The sequence below is a fragment of the Ranitomeya variabilis genome, chromosome 7 (genome assembly GCF_051348905.1).
Source record: "Ranitomeya variabilis isolate aRanVar5 chromosome 7, aRanVar5.hap1, whole genome shotgun sequence".
NCBI classification, from domain to species: domain Eukaryota; kingdom Metazoa; phylum Chordata; class Amphibia; order Anura; family Dendrobatidae; genus Ranitomeya; species Ranitomeya variabilis.
In genome coordinates this window covers 221,523,077-221,545,955 of record NC_135238.1, presented here as the reverse complement: position 1 = coordinate 221,545,955, position 22,879 = coordinate 221,523,077, and the positions used below count along the sequence as shown (strand labels likewise).

General features: G+C 44.6%; 1 protein-coding gene across 2 annotated transcripts in view; it reads left to right on the top strand.

Annotated features, from left to right (window-relative positions):
• Positions 1 to 7,276, top strand: part of ACVR2A (activin A receptor type 2A) — a 54,944-nt gene extending 47,668 nt beyond the window's left edge. For both annotated transcript variants that reach the window (XM_077273006.1, XM_077273007.1), the window contains 7 exons: positions 1,613 to 1,756; positions 1,892 to 2,035; positions 2,710 to 2,855; positions 2,950 to 3,064; positions 3,155 to 3,293; positions 3,484 to 3,614; positions 6,854 to 7,276. In XM_077273006.1, the coding sequence (XP_077129121.1) occupies positions 1,613 to 1,756; positions 1,892 to 2,035; positions 2,710 to 2,855; positions 2,950 to 3,064; positions 3,155 to 3,293; positions 3,484 to 3,614; positions 6,854 to 7,048 (1,014 nt within the window). In that variant the 3' untranslated portion in view covers positions 7,049 to 7,276. The remainder of the gene's footprint in view (positions 1 to 1,612; positions 1,757 to 1,891; positions 2,036 to 2,709; positions 2,856 to 2,949; positions 3,065 to 3,154; positions 3,294 to 3,483; positions 3,615 to 6,853) is intronic.
• Positions 7,277 to 22,879: the final 15,603 nt, after the last annotated feature.

Here is a 22,879-nt window from a genome sequence, read left to right as displayed (position 1 = left end):
AAAAAAAAAAAAAATGCACTGCAACAACGCATGGAAATCTGCCGATCATGTGCACAACTCTTCAGGATTGTCAGTGAATAAGCTTACATAAGGATTCCATAGTGGTTTTGGCCCATTTCCACTGTGTGCACATAGCCTTAAAAGGGTTGTCCAATGGTGAAATCCTTTTATCATTGATGGATGATTTTAAAAATACTTGGAGGCAAAATTTCTCATGTTAAAGGGAACCTGTCACCCCCCGAAATGGAAGGTGAGCTAAGCCCACCGGCATCAGGGGCTTATCTACAGCATTCTGTAATGCTGTAGATAAGCCCCCGATGTACCCTGAAAGATGAGAAAAAGAGGTTAGATTATACTCTCCTGGGAGGCGGTCCCGGTCCGGTTCTGGTCCGATGGGCATAGTGGTCCGGTGTAGGGCCTCCCATTTTCTTACGATGACGTCCTCTTCTTGTATTCATGTCGCGGCTCCGGCGCAGGCGTACTTTGGCCTGTTGAGGGCAGAGCAAAGTACTGCTGAGAAAGGTCAGGGAGGCCCAGCGACTGCACACTGCAGTACTTTGCTCTGCTCTCAACAGGCCAAAGTACGCCTTCGCCAGAGCCGCATCATGAATACAAGAAGAGGACGTCATCGTAAGAAGATGGGAGGCCCCAGACCGGACCGCAGCGGGACCGCCCCTGGGTGAGTATAATCTAACCTCTTTTTCTCATCTTTCAGGATACATCGGGGGCTTATCTACAGCATTACAGAATGCAGTAGATAAGCCCCTGATGCCGGTGGGCTTAGCTCACCTTCAATTTTGGGGGTGACAGGTTCCCTTTAAGAAAGGTTGGGGACTTTGTAGCTCCCCCTAGTGTCGGCTGCGGTCACTACACCGTCTCGTAACTCTCGGTCTGTGTAGTAGGATATTTGACAATTATTAAAGACCCATGTAACAAAATCGGCACAGAATTTTGTACCTTGCAGGTAAAGGGTGGACATCCATACCCATGCGGCATGCATTATATAAAAACTATTCGAGTTTTCCACCTTCCCTGGGAAATCAACAAATCTTTCGTTAAAAATAAAAAAAGTTTGAGTTTGTTAGGTTTTTTTTTTTTACATCATTTTGCAGGGAAAAAGCAAATGTGCAGATGACACTTCAGAGCACTTTCAACTAAACTAAAAAAAAAGTCATCATCAAGTTGTTAAATTAGTCAAATTAACCCTTTTTTTGTCATTGTCTATTAATTAAATAACTGTTATAATTATTACAATGGGGTCTTCCCCCAAAATGAGGCTAAGGATGTGAGGATTAATTTCCACATGGAAAGTCTCTACTGTGGAAGTGTGGGAAAGTGGCGGCCACCACAGCCGTGGTCTTATTGGTGTTTTGTGCATCCATTAAAGGTTAATTTAAAAATTTTTAACAACTTGGTGCTGAGCTATGCGGTCAGTTTCTTTGGGGTGGGATGTTTTTGCATTTTGGGTGGAAATGATCTTAGGCCATAGAGCAATGCATTGTGGTGAGGATCAGAGCGGATCGATCGTGTGCCTCACCGCGTAGGTCGTGCATGTCCAGCGCTGGCTGCGGCCGCCGTCCAACACCGTGGTGACTGGTTGTGTCTCTTGCAGGACCCCGGCCCCCCGCCACCATCGCCTCTGCTGGGGCTGAAGCCTCTGCAGCTGTTAGAGGTGAAAGCTCGAGGGAGGTTCGGCTGCGTGTGGAAAGCGCAGTTACTGAATGAACTGGTGGCCGTCAAGATATTCCCCATTCAGGTAAGTGCCGGCCGGCGAGTTCCTGCCGGATGCCTCCTTCCTGGCGTGTGATCTCCATGCAAAGTGCACAAAAGGGAAAGGTTGTCAGAAGACGTCCACTCCTACATGTTAACCCTTCATACTGTCGCCCTTCAGGACAAGCTGTCTTGGCAAAACGAGTATGAAGTGTACAGCCTGCCCGGCATGAAGCACGAGAACATCCTGCAGTTCATCGGCGCAGAGAAGCGCGGCACCAACCTGGACACCGATCTGTGGCTCATATCCGCTTTCCACGACAAGGTAAATGGTGACTGCGTCCACGCTGCACATTCACACTCCCGTAGCCAGATCTAAGGCGTGCGCGTCGGCCCTTAAAGGGATCATCCACAAGCTGAAAGACCTGTACACACTACATAGCTGTGTGCTAAGTGTTGATGGTTGGACGCCCTCAGGCAGATCTAGTTGTGCCACCTCGGGGAAGAAATAAAGCATTAAAGCAGGTCCCATTGGCATCAGTGGGATGTTCATTATTGAATGAACGTAGATTATTTGTTGCCAATCAATGAAGGCCTCTCTCTGTATTAACGTGCCCCCGTTGGGTCCAATCTCCCAAGGTACAGTTTTCTGGGGCCTGCATTCATCTTACTTGTGTCACTCCCTAAGTGTCTCCACAGGTGCACCATGATCCCCCGGTATATTCGGTACAGGAAGTAGTTATAAATGTGAATGGTTATAAATCTGATCAGACAAAGACAAACCAAAGAATTAAAAACTTAGTGAGCTCACTGACAGATTCTCAGTTAACTCGTGCATCATGCAACAGAAGGCAGTGCAATGTTTTTAATGAAACCGTATTTATAAAATGATTTTTAAACCCAAACCTTTACAATGATGAAAAATTTTAAATGTCCGCCCAAAGGTGGCCAACCCGTTTTAACATGTTAAAGTAACCCTGCGTATTTCCTTCCCCAAAGGGTTCACTCACAGACTTTCTGAAGGCGAACGTGGTCACGTGGAACGAACTCTACCATATTGCGGAGACCATGGCCCGAGGTCTGGCGTACCTTCATGAAGATATCCCAGGCCTGAAGGACGGACATAAGCCTGCCATAGCCCACAGGTACGTGATCCATCGTCTTCATGTTGTGCGTTGTGGCGCCACCTCGTCCCGAGGGTCCCGTTCTAATCACCGTATTGTACATTTCATCTTGAAGGGATATCAAGAGCAAAAATATACTCCTGAAAAACAACCTGACAGCGTGTATCGCGGACTTTGGCCTCGCATTGAAGTTTGAAGCTGGTAAATCGGCTGGTGATACTCATGGCCAGGTAGGTGTCGGGTGATATCTATGAAATATGAGAGACCCCCGCTTGTGGTTAGATGGCCGCCTTTCCTATCTGGCGTTTTTCTTTTCCTAGGTGGGCACTAGAAGGTATATGGCTCCGGAGGTGCTGGAGGGCGCTATAAATTTCCAGAGAGACGCCTTCTTGAGGATAGATATGTATGCGTTCGGCTTAGTTCTTTGGGAACTGGCGTCGCGGTGCACGGCGTCTGATGGTGAGTACACGGACCTGGGCATCCGCGCTTATGTTTTACAGCTATTCCAGCTATTTTGTCTTTTAAGATGGCAGATTTCTCGTCTCTACTCGTACATCTCAATGCTGGTGACTTGTTACAATGGATCCAGTCTGGACCCGAGAGTTTTTCTTCCACAATGAATCTTACACATTCTGTAATCTCGCCGTAGGTCCAGTGGACGAGTACATGTTGCCGTTTGAAGAGGAGATTGGGCAGCACCCGTCTTTGGAGGACATGCAGGAGGTGGTTGTACATAAAAAGAAAAGGCCCATTTTAAGGGAATGTTGGCAGAAACACGCAGTAAGTATGACCCTACCGTGAGTGACCAGATCTGGAAATGTAATTCCAATACTGGGAATCTGGTTATTTCTACAACCATAATTCAGATGTATGGGGCAGTGGTAGGATTCTCTGTTACAAATCTGCCATGTGGGAAGTGGCTATAACTGCTTTTCCATCCTTTTACCTGTACCTGCTCACCTATCCTAATGACTTGCTGTAATCCAGTCGTGCGCTTGTTTCCCCAAGGGCTCACTATAGATCAGCTGTGCACTTGTCTCTCCTGAAGACCCCTAGTCCCGCCATGTGCTTGTCTCCCCCAAGGACTCGTATTTTAGCCGTGCGCTTGTCTTCCCCGAGGACTCGCTGTACTCTAGCCATGCACTTGTCTTACCTAAAAGCTCACTGTAGTCCAACTGTGCACTTCTCTATCCTGAAGACTCGTAGTCCCTTCATTTGCTTGTTTCTCCCCTGATGGCTCGCTGTAGTCCAGCTGTGCTCATGTCTCTCCTGAAGACTCGTAGTTCAGCCGCCCTTGTTTCTCACCCGAGGACTCTCTGTAGTCCGGCCATGCGCTTGTCTCCCTCAAGGACTCTCTGTAGTCCGGCCATGCGCTTGTCTCCCTCAAGGACTCTCTGTAGTCCGGCCATGCGCTTGTCTCCCTCAAGGACTCTCTGTAGTCCGGCCATGCACTTGTCTCCCCTTAAGACTCCTCTAGTCCAGCCATGCTCTTGTCTCCCCTGAGGACTCGCTGTAGTCAAGCAATGTGCGTGTCTCTCGAGGACTCGCTGTAGTCCAGCCATGCGCTTGTCTCTCGAGGTCTCTCTGTAGTCCAGCCATGTGCTTGTCTCTCGAAAACTCTCTGTAGTCCAGCCATGTGCTTGTGTCTCTCGAGGACTCTGTAGTCCAGCCTTGTGCTTGTCTCTCGAGGTCTCTCTGTAGTCCAGCTTTGTGCTTGTCTCTCGAGGTCTCTCTGTAGTCCAGTCTTGTGCTTGTCTCTCGAGGTCTCTCTGTAGTCCAGCCATGCGCTTGTGTTTCTCGAGGACTTGCTGTAGTCCAGCCATGCGCTTGTCTCTCGAGGTGTCTCTGTAGTCCAGCCATGTGCTTGTCTCTCGAAAACTCTCTGTAGTCCAGCCATGTGCTTGTGTCTCTCGAGGACTCTGTAGTCCAGCCTTGTGCTTGTCTCTCGAGGTCTCTCTGTAGTCCAGCTTTGTGCTTGTCTCTCGAGGTCTCTCTGTAGTCCAGTCTTGTGCTTGTCTCTCGAGGTGTCTCTGTAGTCCAGCCATGCGCTTGTGTTTCTCGAGGACTTGCTGTAGTCCAGCCATTCGCTTGTCTCTCGAGGTGTCTCTGTAGTCCAGCCATGTGCTTGTGTCTCTTGACGACTCTCTGTAGTCCAGCCATGTGCTTGTCTCTCGAGGTCTCACTGTAGTCCACCCTTGTGCTTGTCTCTCGAGGTCTCTCTGTAGTCCAGCCATGTGCTTGTCTCTTGACGACTCTCTGTAGTCCAGCCTTGTGCTTGTCTCTCGAGGTCTCTCTGTAGTCCAGCCATGTGCTTGTGTCTCTTGACGACTCTCTGTAGTCCAGCCTTGTGCTTGTCTCTCGAGGTCTCTCTGTAGTCCAGCCTTGTGCTTGTCTCTCGAGGTCTCTCTGTAGTCCACCCTTGTGCTTGTCTCTTGAGGTCTCTGTAGTCCAGCCTTGTGCTTGTCTCTCGAGGTCTCTCTGTAGTCCAGCCTTGTGCTTGTCTCTCGAGGTCTCTGTAGTCCAGCCTTGCGCTTGTGTTTCTCGAGGACTTGCTGTAGTCCAGCCATGTGCTTGTCTCTCGAGGGCTCTCTGTAGTCCAGCCATGTGCTTGTCTCTCGAGGGCTCTCTGTAGTCCAGCCATGCGCTTGTGTTTCTCGAGGACTCGCTGTAGTCCAGCCATGCGCTTGTGTCTCTTGGGGACTCGCTGTAGTCCAGCCATGCGCTTGTGTCTCTCGGGGACTCGCCGTAGTCCAGCCATGTGCTTGTGTCTCTTAGGGTCTCGCTGTAGTCCAGCCATGCGCTTGTGTTTCTCGAGGACTCGCTGTAGTCCAGCCATGCGCTTGTGTCTCTCGGGGACTCGCCGTAGTCCAGCCATGTGCTTGTGTCTCTTAGGGTCTCGCTGTAGTCCAGCCATGCGCTTGTGTCTCTTGGGGTCTCGCTGTAGTCCAGCCATGCGCTTGTGTCTCTCGAGGACTCGCTGTAGTCCAGCCATGCGCTTGTGTCTCGAGGACTCCCTGTAGTCCAGCCATGCGCTTGTCTCTCTCGGGGACTCGCTGTAGTCCAGCCATGCGCTTGTCTCTCTCGGGGACTTGCTGTCGTCCAGCCATGCTTTTGTGTCTCTCGGGGACTCGCTGTAGTCCAGCCATTGCTTGTTTCTGGAGGACTCGCTGTAGTCCAGCCATTGCTTGTGTCTCGAGGTCTCGCTGTAGTCCAGCCATGCGCTTGTCTCTCGGGGACTCGCTGTAGTCCAGACATGTGCTTGTCTCTCGAGGACTCGCTGTAGTCCAGCCATGCGCTTGTGTCTCTCGAGGACTCGCTGTAGTCCAGCCATGCGCTTGTCTCTCGGGGACTCGCTGTAGTCCAGCCATGTGCTTGTCTCTCGGGGACTCGCTGTAGTCCAGCCATGTGCTTGTCTCTCGAGGACTTGCTGTAGTCCAGCCATGCGCTTGTGTCTCTCGGGGACTCGCTGTAGTCCAGCCATGCGCTTGTGTCTCTCGGGGACTCGCTGTAGTCCAGCCATGCGCTTGTGTCTCTCGGGGACTCGCTGTAGTCCAGCCATGCGCTTGTGTCTCTCGGGGACTCGCTGTAGTCCAGCCATGCGCTTGTGTCTCTCGGGGACTCGCTGTAGTCCAGCCATGCGCTTGTGTCTCTCGGGGACTCGCTGTAGTCCAGCCATGCGCTTGTGTCTCTCGGGGACTCGCTGTAGTCCAGCCATGCGCTTGTTTCTCTCGAGGACTCGCTGTAGTCCAGCCATGCGCTTGTGTCTCTCAGGGACTTGCTGTAGTCCAGCCATGCGCTTGTCTCTCAGGGTCTTGCTGTAGTCCAGCCACGCGCTTGTGTTTCTCGCTGTAGTCCAGCCATGCGCTTGACTCTCGAGGACTTGCTGTAGTCCATCTGTGTGTCTCCCCTGAGATGGTATGCCCTCTATTGGTGTAGATCACCTCTGTAGACTGCCATTATGACATATCTGGTGTGGACCCGGTGCCCTCCTGAATCTGAATATTTTCCCATCTCTCTAGGGGCTGGCGATGCTCTGCGAGACGATAGAAGAGTGCTGGGATCACGACGCAGAAGCGCGGTTATCGGCGGGCTGCGTGGAGGAGCGAATTATCCAGATGCAAAGACTTACAAATATCATCACCACCGAGGACATTGTAACAGTGGTCACCATGGTAACAAACGTGGACTTCCCACCCAAGGAATCGAGTCTATGATACTTGCACTTGACCAACAGAACTCGGAGCTGCTATAAGCTAAGGAATGACTTTGCCTTTTTCGGATGGTTGGTCTTTAATTGCGGCGTCCAACCGGACGGGACGCACCAGACTTATTTCATTCCACGTGACGGTTGTGCGGAGAAAAAAACCCCACAAAAATAGAGGAAAACTTTTAAAAAATTTAAGAAAAACAAAATTTTAAGGAATGAATAAAATATGAAGAAACACGGACCTCTCCGGATCCTCTCGCTCTCTGGATAATTCGCTGACCTGAGTTTTGTAAATGTCAGAAGAGACTGAAACCTTGAGTGAACTACTGCTATAAATATATATATATATGTATAAATATATATATATATAAATATATACACACATATACATATATGTGTATATATATCAAACAAATATTTTTTTTTTTAATCAAAGCATTTCATTTTCAGATTTAAAAAAAAGGGTAAATGTTTTTATCGCATTTGCTGTTGTGTTTCTATCAATGACTATTGTAATGCCAATATGACACAGCTTGTGAATGTTCCCCGTGCTGCTGTTCTATGTACAGAAACCGAAAAAAAAAAAGGAAGAAAAAAAAACAAACAACTTTTAAATTACTGTGGGACATTTTTAAAGAGGCTTCCAGGCATATAACCTCCCTCAACGAGCTATACCTCAGTTCCACAACACACTCGAGAAATTTAATTTATAATTTTTTTTTTTTTTTTTTAAAGAAACAAAATAACACTAAGCAATTTTAATAGGTGAACCAATTTATTATTTTTTTTTAAATATATATATATATATGTATACGTATCACAATTTCGATGTGTTATTTAAAGGCAAAGAGCCGTACGCTGTGTTTAACCCATCCGTCGCCATCCACCTGTCCCTTCTTTTGAGATGCATGGATTAAATACACAACTCGCTAAAATCTCGATCACGGGAAGGGTTAATGTTCACGACAAACAACCATTCCTAAAGTTTTGGATTTTTTACTTTTTTTAATTTTTTTTTTTTTTAAATCCTGCCCCTCATCACTTTTTGTAGGTAAAACTTTTACCTGCCAATGTATTATATAGGTTTGCTGTGTCTGAGGAATTATTGACAATAGAAGCATGTTTGTTTTTTGTTTTTGTTTTTTTAAAAGAAAAATATTTTTTTTAATTATTATTTGCAAGCATTAACACTGGAACACTCAAGTTCTCCTCACTTTTCTTATTTATGTTGTACGTCTGTTCAGCGAGCGGCCGACGCGGCCGTTTCCGGATTTCCTCAGGAAGTTTCACGACCCAAAATTCCTCACTATATGCTTTTTTTTTTTTTTTTTTTTACAGAATTGCAATCACACAGTGCCATCGTGTCAGAGCAACGTGCGAAATCCGACCTCCCGTCAATTTTCTCATGTTGACCTTATATTACAAAAAATATATGTATCAGGGAAAATTTGGTGAAATGTACAAACCCTACATTATGCAACTCCTTTCTCCGGGTTTAACCAATACTGACATTAGTAGCGCAGATTTAGGTGCAGGGGGAGCGATAACAACACTGGCACATGGTGGCGTTTTGGTTAAGACTTAGGAATAGGTGCCAAAGTCAAAGTAAAAAATGTAAAGTGATCCTGCCTGCATGAGACGCCCCTTTAAATGTCATCATATTATTATGGATTCCCTACTAACACTAGACTGGTAGATATCCTGATCGGTGGGGTTGTCCAGGATTAGAAACACATGGCTGCCTTCTTTCAACTTTGAAAAACAGCGCCTCCCTTGTCTTCAGGCTGTGTGTGGTATTGCAGTTCAGCTTTAGAAAAAAGAATGGAAGAGAACTGCATTTACCAGATATGGTGTGTAGACGGGGCTGGGGCGGTTTTAAGGTTGGGGGGAGGGGGAGCCAGCCATGTTTTTCTAACCCTTTAATCAGTATGCCCTTCTTATACCGAGTCTTGTCAGCCAATCTGAAGGGCAGAGGGGGATCATTTGACAAACTCTCGGGCTTCACAAGTGTTTACGCTCTTCCTTTTTTAAAGGGGTCCATGCAGGTGGCCGGTTCCCTTTATCGCCATCCATCAGCGTCTGCAGCCACGTAATATCCTCACCTAATGTTATGCAATGTCCTTCAGCGGAGGATACGACATGTCCAGTTACCGGGCTTCGAGCTCGGACTCCCCCCTTTTTATGGACTGGACGCCCCCCGTTCTGGAAATCTTTAATACGGCTGCAGTGCTGTAATGGCGACGGCTGCGTTGTGACCGATACGTGCATGCCAAAGTCGACATTCAGTGAAAACCTCCATGAACCTAGTATTATGTTCTATTACAACGCAGGAAATGTGTAATATTATTATTATTTTTACGATATCACTGTAAGTGCTGAGTACCAGGCTGCCGCTCGGGATGCGCAGAGCTCTGGAACGATGCAAAAAAAAAACCTGTCCAGACTTCAGGAAAGCACGTCCCTCAGATATCTAGCGTCTCATATTGGAAATATTTTCAATTTATTTTTTTTAAATATTTTGATCATGTCTATTGTAATTTACAAAACATTAGTATATGAGGAAACATTGTGTTTTTAAAGCTGATGAAAAGGGTTTTTTTTATGTGCCAGCGCTAAAGGGTCACGGGCGTCTGTTCGCGGGTGGGTGGTTCCAGATCCGTAGTGAGCTTGTAATATGCTCCACATGAGGCAAAAAAAAAGCTAAATCGGGACAATAATTTACCCTAGAAGCTTTTATTATTATTTTTCACTTTCGTTACACGGCAGTTATATTTTATTAGGTTTTTATTTCATTTTTAGTTTATGTTCTTCTTGGCAGCTTCATTTGGCCACAAAAGTGTAACAATCATGCAAAAAGAAACTTGACGCGCTTCCTATTGTTTTATTTGGTGGAGATCAGGATGTGAAGACCCCACCGATTGCTGAAAGAAGGTGGTAGAGGCTGCTCTGGTCCATTGAACACGGGCTCACTACAAAGTCTAGGCTTCCGATTCATCAGTTTTTGCAACAGGATTCTAGCAGAAAAGTGTTGGAAATGTTTGAGCAAAAATTTAAAACGTTTTAGGCTGTGTGCACACGTTGCGTTATTTTCCGCTATAAAAACGTATACATATGCATCCCATCAATTAGAATGCATTCCGCAATTTTTGTGCACATGATGCGTTTTTTTTTCCGCGAGAAAAACACATCGCGGTTAAAAAACACAGCATGTTCATTAATTTTGCGGATTTTTCGCGTTTTTCCCGCTATTTAATGCATTGGGGAAAAAACGCATGCGGATTTCTTGCAGAAAATGCCCGGTTTTCTTCAGGAACTTTCTGCAAGAAACCCTGACGTGTGCACATTCCCTTAGGGTTTTTATGCCAGTGGAGGCTAGCATTTTATTTTTTTCTTATTTTTTTTTTTAATACAAGAATTGGGCATGGCCGAGAAATTTGTCATAATTTATGCCACAAAAGTGGATTAAATTACGGCAAAATTGTACTGCAATGCTTAGAGCGGCGCACATGTAATTAAAAAGATCTGTTTTCTTTTAATTAATTTGGCACTCCTTACCCGACTGGCATGCAACATGCCAACTTTGAAGAATCTGCTTGTTTTAATGCTCAGGAGAGAGGTCAGTCCTTGGCGCTTCGGCCCCTTCGTTTTAGCAATCATGGGGGGTCTCGGCAAACTGACTTCACTTTATCAGAACTTAATATAAACTCTGTCCAGTTTTTGTTATGACTGTTTTTAAAGTTGTTTTTTTTTTGTAGTATTCACTTCAATTGGACTGAGCTGCAATGACAGTTGCTGCCTATAAACAGTGGCGCTAAACCTAAAACCTTAATCTGCTAAAGTTATAGATTTACGGCTAATGGCGTTAGAGCCAGCACACACTACACGTAATCTAAAATACTGGGAATCTAATCCAAATTTTGACTTGAAATTAAAGTAACCGCTCAGATTAAAGGTCTAGTTTTTTTTTTTTTTTATTCCTGAAACGGCGCCACTCTTGCCTTCAGGTCCTGTTTGGTATTGCAACTTAAAGCAATATTTACTTTAATGGTTCTATCATACCCAGCGGGAGTAGGGGGATAAAAAAGAGCCTGTTTAATGGTAGACCACTCCTTTAAGCCCAGGTGGTCCTTTTGCATAGGAAAATAGTTTTTTTTTTCCTGTCTTTCCAGTCTGGACTGGTTTGTGCACTGGGAATCCGTGTAAATGACAATCCGTACAGATTTGCTCCGGCGGGTGCGTCCCTTCGGCAGCCTGGACTCCCATGTTGTCGCTCAGTGTTGGACGGGTGCGGAGCAGTGATGCCTTGACATGTACTGAATGTAATGTACGGTGTTGTGATGGCGTCTGTGACAATAGCTCGATACTATCAACTGCCAATTATTAGTTTTTGTTATTATTATTTACTGGTGTTTTCCGGTCTCTCGTTTGGAAACTTTCTATTTTTTTTTTTTTTTTTTTCCTTCTTCTTACCAGGGTGCATTAGGTATATAATTATGCAGAAAGTTATTTATGGTTTTAAATGCAGAACGATGCAAAGGGAACGAGTCGTCTGATCGAGAATCATTTACCTCAGATAATTCAACCAGCAACTATGTTATATTATGCAGTTTTTTCAGTCCATAGAATAATCCGTTACCTCTGATCCTTTTGGTAAAAGCAATCCTAATGCATCTTGTCTGAACAGGTTGCTGTTACTACTGTTTCTTTATAACTGCAATTTTTCATATATCCTATGTATATTTTTATTTTATTTTTCCTTCCCATCTGTTTTGCGAGAACCTACAGAAATGCCCTGGTAAAAAAGTGATTGTTAAATATTGTACAAATTTAAACATGTATGCTATCCCCCACCGAAAAAAAGGAAAAGAAAACTAATAAAAATGAAAATATGACACTTACGTTGACAATTTGATTTATTTTATTTTTTTTAAAAACGTTTGGTACAAATGAAGGGGATACTTAGACTGTGCAATGAGGTGGTAGGTGACGTGCCATCTTGCTTTGCTGCGTGGTCAAATTCAGATGCCCACATGCCCATTGTATATACCGGGGCCAGTATGGACGGTATGATGGCTGTGCAACTAGTCAGCCCCACTGAGATGCCCTACATCACGGGTGGGGAACCTCCGGACCGCAGGTTGTTACAGCCCACGATGAGCTTTTCTCTGGTCCCTGGGATTCTTCTTGGGGACCAAAGTTCTCTGGTCCCTTCATTTTTTTTAAATGTCTTATTACTCTGTCCACACAGTATTCACTACAGGACGCTGCGAGATGTGCAATGGAAGACTACGTTGGTCACGATGTTCTCTGTGGGCTCTCATCCCTCAGAAAAAGAAAGCAGCAGCATCTTGTGACATGAATGCCTCAGCCCAGTGTCTCCAGTTATGTTTATGCTGCAGCCCCTTTTCTTCTGTGATTTGTATGCACCAGCCTCGGAGTCTCCATTGTGATGTATACACAGTAGTCTCAGTATCTCCTTTGTGCTGTATATACAGCAGTCTCGGTGTCGCCTGTGTGATGTGTATGTACAGCCGTGTCTCGTATATGGCAGTCTCCTGTGTAATTTATATATGGCAGTCTGCTCCTGTGTGATGTATACGGCAGTCTTGTCTCCTGTGTGATGTGTATATACAGCAGTCTGTGTCTCCTGTATGATGTGTGTATATACAGCAGTCTGTCGTGTGTGTATATATACAGCTGTCTTATGTATATGGCAGTCTCTGTGGTGACTATACCGCAGTCTCGGTCTCCTGTATGATGTATATACGGCAGTCTGTCTCCTGTATGATGTATATACGGCAGTCTGTCTCCTTTGTAATGTATAGAAAGCAGTCTGTCTCCTGTGTGCTGTATATACAGCAGTCTTTGTCTCCTGTTTGATGTGTATGTACAGCAGTCTGTCTCCTGTATGATGTGTGTATATACAGCAGTCTGTCATGTGTGTGTGTATATATACAGCTGTCTTTTATTATGTATATGGAAGTCTCTGTGGTGACTACGGCAGTCCGTCTCCTGTATGATGTATATACGGCAGTCTGTCTCCTGTATGATGTATATACGGCAGTCTGTCTCCTGTATGATGTATATACGGCAGTCTGTCTCCTTTGTAATGTATAGACAGCAGTCTGTCTCCTGTGTGCTGTATATACAGCAGTCTTTGTCTCCTGTGTGATGTATATGTACAGCCTTCTCTCATGTAATGTATATGGCAGTCTCTAACTCCTGCGTGATGTATATACAAGAGTCTACGAAATGTAAGAGGAAGGCGCCTCTGTTTAAAAATTCTTCAAAGTTTATTTTCAAAGGATTAAAAACTCCACGTTTAGCACAAAAAAAAACTCTTGATGCGTTTCTGGCACTAGTGTGCCCTTAGAGTACATGGGTCACCGAGTGGAGTGAAGTTTATAAGAAAAGCTGCACGTGTGTGACAAATAATCAGTTAAGCAAATGCTTGAGAAAAAAAGCCTAAAGGTTAATTACATGAAAAACAAAACCTGCTTATATTAATGTTACTATACTGTTTCAAAAAAAGTGTATATATAGAATAAATAAACATAGTATCTGTCTTGTAGTTTATTCCTTTAGGCTGTTTAGTGTCTAGTGTTATGATCCAAAAGGCTTCTCTCATAAATTGATGTTGCTAACTACCACCATGTTTAGGAATTGCCTAACTACTCCTGGATACGTAATATTATTGTTGATGTTGTAGATATGTTCAGATTCTTTTTTTTTTTTTTTTTAATTTACGACTGATACAGCCTATATATTTAATTTTTCAAAATGTGCATTCAATGCAGTACACTACATGACCATGGCGGCCATTTTTAAGTCGGCCATTTTGGATCCAACTTTATTTTTTCCAATTGGAAGAGGGTCATGTGACGCACCAAACTTATTGAGAATTTCACAGGAAAAACAATGGTGTGCTTGGTTTTAACGTAACTTTATTATTTCATGAGTTATTTACAAGGTTATGACCACTTATAAAATATGTTCAAAGTGCTGCCCATTGTGTTGAATTGTCAATGCAACCCTCTTCTCCCACTCTTGGCACACTGATAGCAACACTGCAGGAGAAATGCTAGCACAGGCTCCCAGTATCCGTTGTTTCAGATGCTGCACATCTCGTATCTTCACAGCATAGACCATTGCCTTCAGATGACCCCAAAGATAAAAGTCTAAGGGGGTCAGAACGGGAGACCTTGGTGGCCATTCAACTGGCCCACGACAACCAATCCACTTTCCAGGAAACTGTTCATGTGGGAATGCTCGGACCTGACACCCATAATGTGGTGGTGCACCATCTTGCTGGAAAAACTTAGGGAACATGCCATCGTCAGCCACTGATGTTTCTTCATTAGTGATAGTTTTCTTGCGTACACATTTTGGCAAACTCAACACTTGAAACTGTTTCCCGAAATGTGGCAAGCAGTTTGCTAACTGTAGCATGGGAGATGGGTGGTCTCGCAGGGTGTCTTGCATTGAAATCTGCTGCAATGACCCGGGTACTGCGTTCACCAGACATCAACACAGTTTCTATCCGCTCCTCGTGTGTTAACCTCTGCGACATGTCAATGGCTGTAAACAAAGAGAAACTTGTAAATAACTCACGAAAGAATAAAGTTACGTTAAAACCGAGCACACCATTGTTTTTCCTGTGAAATTCTCAATAAGTTTGGTCACATGACCCTCTTCCCATTGAAAAAAATAAAGCTGGATCCAAAATGGCCGACTTCAAAATGGCTGCCATGGTCACCACCCATCTTAAAAAGTTGTCCTCATATACTAATGTGCCACAAACAGGAAGTTATCACCAACCATTCCCATTTTATTTAGGTGTATCCATATAAATGGCCCACCCTGTAGTTTATCCGTTTTCTTGGCATATTGACACATTACATATTTTACAAAAGCATTTATAAAATCCCTTCATTGTTAACCATGTTATGTTATTGGTGTGTTTTTCATATAAACTAGGTAAAAGATTTCCATCTTCTGACAACACATCTATAACCACTGCTGATATAGCACTGGAATCTACTTATAATCTTAACTTTGTTAAATTGAGTACTAATGGAGTTCTAAAAGTAGTAATATTATTGCTGTGATTGTGATAATTAATTTTCAGTGTTTTTTTTTTTTAAGCATTTCCTTTCTTTCTAGCCTTAACGTTTTATTAGGCCAGGTTCACATTACGTTTTTGGCGTCCGTTAGACGGACTACGTTACACTGCAGCATAACGCGGTGTAACGTAGTCCGTTAACGCCGCCATTTAGTCCAATGTCGGAGGCATCGCTAGCGCACGCCCATTGTGGGCGTGCGCTAGCGATGTGCCGTTATTGAGTGACGGACCCTGGGACGCGGGCTGCAGCGTTTCCGGGTCCGTCACTGCTAGCGCAGATAGAGCATCTGCTAGCTCTATCTGCGCTAGCGCGACGACATATCGGCACTTGCGTTAACAGCAGCCCGTTAACGCATGTGTTGAACGGGCAGCTGTTAACGCAATGTGAACCTGGCCTTAGTGAACCCTTTTTTTTTTTTTTTGTCTTGTTTTAATGATAGACGATTCTCTGAAAATATATATGTAGAAATTTTTTTTTAATCCTTAAACCGTGAGGAATCCTTTTTATTCTCGACATAGGTGGAGGTTTTTTTTTTATCCCACCCCGTTTATATGAAAACTGTTTATTGAAATATATTCTACTGTATATATATAAAAAAATTTGAAACAGTATAGTAGCATTAATATAAGCAGGTTTTGTGTTACATGTAATTAACCTTTAGGTGTTTCTTTTTCTCAAGCATTTGCATACGTTTGTCACACGTGCAGCTTTTCTTCTTAATAAACTTCACCCCACTCTGTAACCCATGTACGCTATGACACACTAGTGCCAGAAACGCAGCTGGAGTTTTCTGTGCTAAACATGTGGATTTTTTTTTCTAGTTCTTTGAAAATAAACTTTGAAGAATTTTAAACAGAGGTGCCTTCCTCTTACGTTTTGTGGACTTCTCTGTGGGTCAGCAGCTTTTTGGATATGGCACTCTGTGGGATATAACAGGCATGCAATTCTTCAGCATGGTGAGATCATTTTTTCACAATATATACAGCAGTCTGTCTCTTGTGTGATGTATATACAGCAGTCTCTGTGACTCCTGTGTGATGTATATACAGCAGTCTCTGTGACTCCTGTGTGATGTATATACAGCAGTCTCTGAATCCTGTGTGATGTTTATATGGCAGTCAGTCTCCTGTGTAATGTATACAGCAGTCTGTGACTCCTGTGTGATGTATATATGGCAGTCTGTCTCCTGTGTGATGTATATACAGCAGTCTCTGAATCCTGTGTGATGTATATATGGCAGTCTGTCTCCTGTGTAATGTATACAGCAGTCTCTGTGACTCCTGTGTGATGTATATACCGCAGTCTTTGACTCCTGTGTGATATATAATGCATATCTCCCGCTATGATATACATCTGAATTCTTTACTAAACCTCTCTAAGAATCGCCTGTGCTCCACACTGATATAAACTGGGAAAAGCACTTACACGTAGCATCATCCATCTCACATAACATCATAGCAGCACCGAGAAGCAGCTCCAGCCGTCACATTAGGATGAGTTAACCCCTTCATGACCTTGGGATTTTCTGTGTTCGTTTTTCTCTCCCCTCCTTCCCAGAGCCATAACTTTTTTACTTTTCTGTCAATTTGGCCATGTGAGGGCTTATTTTTTGCGAAACAAGTTGTACTTTTGAACGACATCATTGGTTTTAGCATGTCGTGTACTAGAAAACAGGAAAAAAATTCCAAGTGCGGTGAAATTGCAAAAAAAGTGCAATCCGACGCTTGTTTTTTGCTTGGCTTTTTTGCTAGGTTCACTAAATGCTAAAACTGACCTGTCATTATGATTCTCCAGGTCAGTACGAGTTCATAGACACCAAACATGTCTAGGTTATTTTTTATCTAAGTGGTGAAAATAAATTCCAAATTTTGCTTAAAAAACAAACAAAAAAACGCCATTTTCCAATACCCGTAGCGTCTCCATTTTTTATGATCTGGGGTCGGGTGAGGGCTTATTTTTTGCTTGCCGAGCTAGCGTTTTTAATGATAGCATTTTGGTGCAGATATGTTCTTTTGATCGCCCGTTATTGCATTTTAATGCAATGTCGCGGCGACCAAAAAAAATTAATTCTGGCGTTTTGAATTTTTTTTATCGCTACGCCGTTTAGCGATCAGGTTAATGCTTTTTTTTATTGATCGGGCGATTGTGAACGCGGCGATACCAAATATGTGTAGGTTTGATTTTTTTATTGATTTATTTTGAATGGGGCAAAAGGGGGGTGATTTAAACTTTTATATTTTTTTCACTTTTTTTTTTTACTTTTGCCATGCTTCAATAGCCTCCATGGGAGGCTAGAAGCTGGCACCACTCGATCGGCTCTGCTACATAGCAGTGATCATCAGATCGCTGCTATGCAGCAGAAATGCAGGCTTGCTATGAGCGCCGACCACAGGATGGCACTCACAGCTAGCCGGGATCAGTAACCATAGAGGTCTCAAGGACCTCTATGGTTACAATGCTGACGCATCGCTGACCCCTGATCATGTGACGGGGGTCGGCGATGCGCTCATTTCCAGCCGGATGCGCCGGTTAAATGCTGCTGTCAGCGTTTAACAGCGGCATTTAACTAGTTAATAGCGGCGGGTGAATCGCGATTTCACCCGCCGCTATTGCGGGCACATGTCAGCTGTTCAAAACAGCTGACATGTCCCGGCTTTGATGCGGGCTCACCGCGGAGCCCTGCATCAAAGCAGGGGAGCTGACCTCGGACGTACTATCCCGTCTGAGGTCAGAAAGGGGTTTTTAATGACCGCCAATACGTGTTTTACCTGACCTGAGATATAAGCTAATAGCCTCCCCATACAGGAGACAATCCAGCAGCTGTCGGCTGTCCACTATAGCTGACAACTTGCTGTATCAGCCACGATCAGTGTTTGCACCGTCCAAATCTGTTTAACCCCTTAGATGCTGCTGTCAATAGTGACTACATCATATAAATGGTTAACAGAGTGTGGGGGCTTCCTCTTTATCCCAATCGGTGCCCTCAGATCATGATTGTGTGGTCCTGATGTTTGCCATGGCAATTCCCGACCAAATAGCGGCCTTAGAGTCTTCCGGCTATAGTAATCTGTTCGGAAGTTAGAGGCATTTAGGTGGTAAAAAGACACATTTTCATTTCTGTCATGCCACTTTGCATTAATTCCTGAAAAGCACCTGAAGGGTTAATAAACTACCTGACAGCAGTTTTCAATATGTCAGGGGGTGCTGTTTATAAAATGGTATAACTTTTGGGGGTTTCCCAGTATATAGGACCCCTAAAGGCACTTCAAACCTGGATAAGTCCCTAAAAAAATAAATTTTGTAAATTTCCCTGAAAAAATGAAAAATTACTGCTACATTTTTAAACCTAAAATGCTAACAAAGTAACATTTTACTAATGGTGCAGATGTAAAGCCGACATGTGGGAAATGTTATTTATTAATGTTTTGATGTGGTATGACCATCTGGATTAAAGGGATAATCATTCAAATTTTTTAACATATTTCTTACATTTCTGATATTTTTTTTATAAACACAAAACATATTGACCTAAATTTACCATTATCATAAAGTATAATGTGTCACGAAAAAACATTTTCAAAATCACTGGAATTTGTTGAAGCGTTCCAGAGTTATTACCACATAAAGTGACACTGGTCAGATTTTAAAAATTTGGCTCCGTCACTAAGCGGTTAATTAAATATTTAACCAAGTTTAGCAGGATAATTTTCAAGTTGACTTTGTACGGCCCCCAAAGGGTGGTATAAATATCGTAATGGCTCTTTGGAGAAAAATCTGCGTGCCGCTCCTGCCCTACATGATCCAAGACCCTTCTTTTACAGACAGCAGTAATGCTATGTGGGATCAGACGGGCTATAGCCTGCACTCCGCATGTGCACCAGAGCCCTGGGCGCCTGCAGATGTATCTTGCAGTATTTTTTTTTCTCCACTACGGGCCGAAGAACAGGCAGATGGTTAACAGATTTTGCAGAGCAAAAGATGCTTTTTCAAATTTGGAGATGAAAAGTTTTAATAGAATGGGGGTCCATCTTGTCCGAATTTACAGTCGCTTACTGGGGGGGGCTGCGTGGAGTGGGATCACAGGTGATGAGGTTGCCGTGGCAGGGGTGGGATCATGCTGTGGGCTCTGTGCTGGGAGGAGGGGGTGTCCTGGCGGCGTGTGACTGCTGGCACTGGACTTTCAGAAAATGGCGGTGATATGTGTACACCGCTCTTCCAATTGAGATCATGTCCCACCGCCAGGAAATCGATCTACTGATGCACTGCCTCCAGCGGCCATTTTCTGACGCCTACCACCAGGAAATCAATGGGCAGAGCGGGGCTCCACTCACTGCTGACATTTTCTGAAAGTCCAGTGCCTGCATACTTGCCCACCCCTCCTGCCGCCAGCTTCCTGAAGCAGCGACCCTGCTCCAACACAGCCGCCTTTCCCCCCCGGTAAGCCTCATTAGGAGTATAAAACACACCCCCTTTTTCATACAAAAATTTTTTAGTAAAAAGTGTGACTTGTAATCTGAAGAATAAGGTACTATGTGCCTGTTGTGCCCGGCGCTGATCTCTGCCGGCTCAGAGTGGTCACAGATTGCCCCTGCCAACGATTCAGCGGCTTTTGGGAACGTCCTGTTGACAGAGCAGCGGCTTCTCTTCTCTGACAAAGTCACTTCTGATTGACAGTCGGCTCCCCTCCCCGCTGCCAAACTCTGAGGGTTTCCGTTGTCCAATCATCGTTACACCCCATCTACAGAGCGGTGATGAAGTAGAGCTTCTCTGTTGACATGGAGCAGCTGAATCGTCAGCAGGAGAGGTCGGTGACCGCTCTGAGGGATTGAACAGGCAGATGGTTGAGAACAAAATTACATATGAACCGTTAATGGAAACCAAATAATCGAACATTTGAGGGCTGGATTCCAAATTGCCCTAAAAGTCAAAGTAAAAAGAATTGAAATAAAAAAGATCAAATTTGTGTGAACTTCATGACAACTACTCTTAAGGTGTATGACCACCAAGTGCCTGTGTGCGCTCCCAACGTCTGGTGTCCTGGGGATCTGCGCGGAGACCCGGAGCTTCTTTCCAGTCTGCGGTGCTACTTGTCTTCATACACTGATACATAAGGTTCTCCGTTGCATTCAGGTCTGGGGAACGTGACACCAATCACTGGCATCATGTAGGAACTGCCTACAATCTGGCCACACGAGGCCGGCCATTGTCCTGGACCACAGTAATCCTGAGATGGTACCACTAGAAGTCATCTTGTAGGCCTCTGGCTGCTCTCGTCCTGGCACAAAGCCTGTGTTGGCCTGGATGGCTGTGCCAGGTAGTGATAGGGACACCAGCAAAGAGAAAGATAAGGAAGACAGCATTGTCGGTAGTCGCTGACCGTAAAACTATTCCTTATTTGTGGCTCATCGGTCTTTTTCTCTCCAGTGCTCCTGTTATCAATTCCATGTGAACCAAAGTAAATGAGTGGAACAGGCTAACCCCGAGAGCTGGTGGGTTCCCCTTCAATGGAAGTCTTCAAACAGAGGCTGGACAGAGATCTGTCTGAGATGGTTTAGTGACTTCTGCATTGAGCAGGGTTGGACACTATGACCCCGGAGGTTCCGTCTAAGGCTATGTTCACACTTTGCGGTTTTTGTTGCGGATCCGCAGCAGTTTTCCATGCAGGGTACAGTACAATGTTACCCTATGGAAAACAAAAACCGCTGTGCCCACATTGCGGAAAATCCCTTTAAAAACCGCGCGGAATTGCTGCGGAAAAAAAGGAGCATGTCACTTCTTTCTGCGGATTCTGCAGCGGTTTTCAACTAGCACCAATAGGAAAGTACTGCTGAAAATCCGCAGAAGAAACCGCAGCGGTTTTGCACTGCGGTTTTTCCAAATCCGCTGCGGAAAAATCCGCAGCAAAATCTGCAAAGTGTGAACAAGCCCTAACTCTTAACATTGCAATCTGCTGGAGCTCGTAGACATAGTGTGGTGCATCAGTTATGTCAATGTCAGGGACTTTCACGGCCGTTTCCATGCACTGACTAAAGTCCAGGACTAAAATTATATACACGCTGAATAGGATCTTCCTCAACGTAAATTGCAGGTTTATCTTATTAACAGGGCAAACAGTCCAGAGGCTGTTACTGGAAATATGCCAGCGCAGTTTCCATTTTCTTTATGGATCCATTTCTGACTTTGTTTTTTGAGCCAATCAAATCTGCAACAGCATTTACAAAAACAAGACGTGAACGTGTAATTATGGAAGCAAGTCCTCGGCTGTCCATGAGCGAGTGTCAGCCCACCCAACAGCCAGAATAAAGTGACTGCAGCACCCAGATCGCTGCCCACCAGTCTCTTCATCTCTCCCAATGAAGGAATATGGCTCATTGCAGATGTTCTATATCTTAAATATTATACGGGTATACAGCAGTGTTCAAAATAATAGCAGTCCGATATGACTGATCAGATTAATCACTGGTTTTTGGTATAAATTATATTACCACATGTCAATTTACCAGTTGGTGCAGGAGATTCTAAGAAAACCCCCAGACTCCACATTCACGATCTGCAGGTCTCTGAGTCTGTGTATTATGCCGGGGTCACACTTGCGAGTGTAATGGAAGAAATCTCTCACATCAATACCCGGCCCTGCCGCCGGCATTCAGGACCGGAGTGTGCGGCTGTATGTATTGCTATACAGGCGGCAGTGATGTGAGAGATTTCTTGCATTACACACTTAACTCTGACCCCGGCCTTAGAATAATTCATCGAAAGGTGAAAGTTCACAATAATAGCAGTGTGCTGATCAATTAGTGAGGTCAATCATTCTGTGAAGAAACTGGTGTGAATCCGGTGGCCCTTATTTAAGGGTGAAGCCAGGACATGTTGTACACGCACTTCTTGAAAGCCTGAGAGATATGGGTTGATCGAAACTTTGTTCAGAAGAACAGCGTACTTTGAGTAAAAAGTTGATTGGAGAGGGTAAAACTTATAAAGAAGTGCAGACAATGATCAGCTAAAATGATTTCCAATGGAAGACGACCATTCGAATGGATGGAAGAATAGTAAAGGCTCAGCCAATGATCGGCTCCGGGATGATCACAGTCTCTCGGTACCTGTGAGGACTGGGACAGAAGACGCCGGTGTGACGTTAAGAAGTCCCCGCAAAACTCCATTGAAAAAAAAGACGTACCGAAGCGGATACAATGAGCCACAGAACACACCAACTGTCCTAAAGAGAAATGGAGAAACATTTTGTGGACTGATGAAAGAAATTGTCCTTCTTGGGTCCAAGGGCCGCAGACAGTTCGTCAGACGACCTCCAAACTCTGCATTCAGCCACAGTACTCCCCATACGAGGGATCATGGACCAGTTTACATATATTAAAATACTTGAAGAGGTCATGTTGCCTTACACTGAAGAGGATATGCCCCTGAAATGGGGGTTTCGACAAGACAACGACCATTAACACACCAAATCTTGGTTCTAGTGGAACAAAATTGAGGTTATGGAGCGGCCGGCCCAATCCCCGGACCTTTATCCGATAGGACACTTATGGGGTGACATCAAAAATGCCAATTATGAGGCAAAGCCAACAAATGCCAAAAAATTGTGGGACGTAGCCCGAGCCTCCCAGGCTGGAATAACAGGTGACAGCGGCCAGAAGTTGGGTGACTATGCAGCATAGATGTGAAGCCGTTCTAAAAAACTGAGGGTAACAACTAAATCT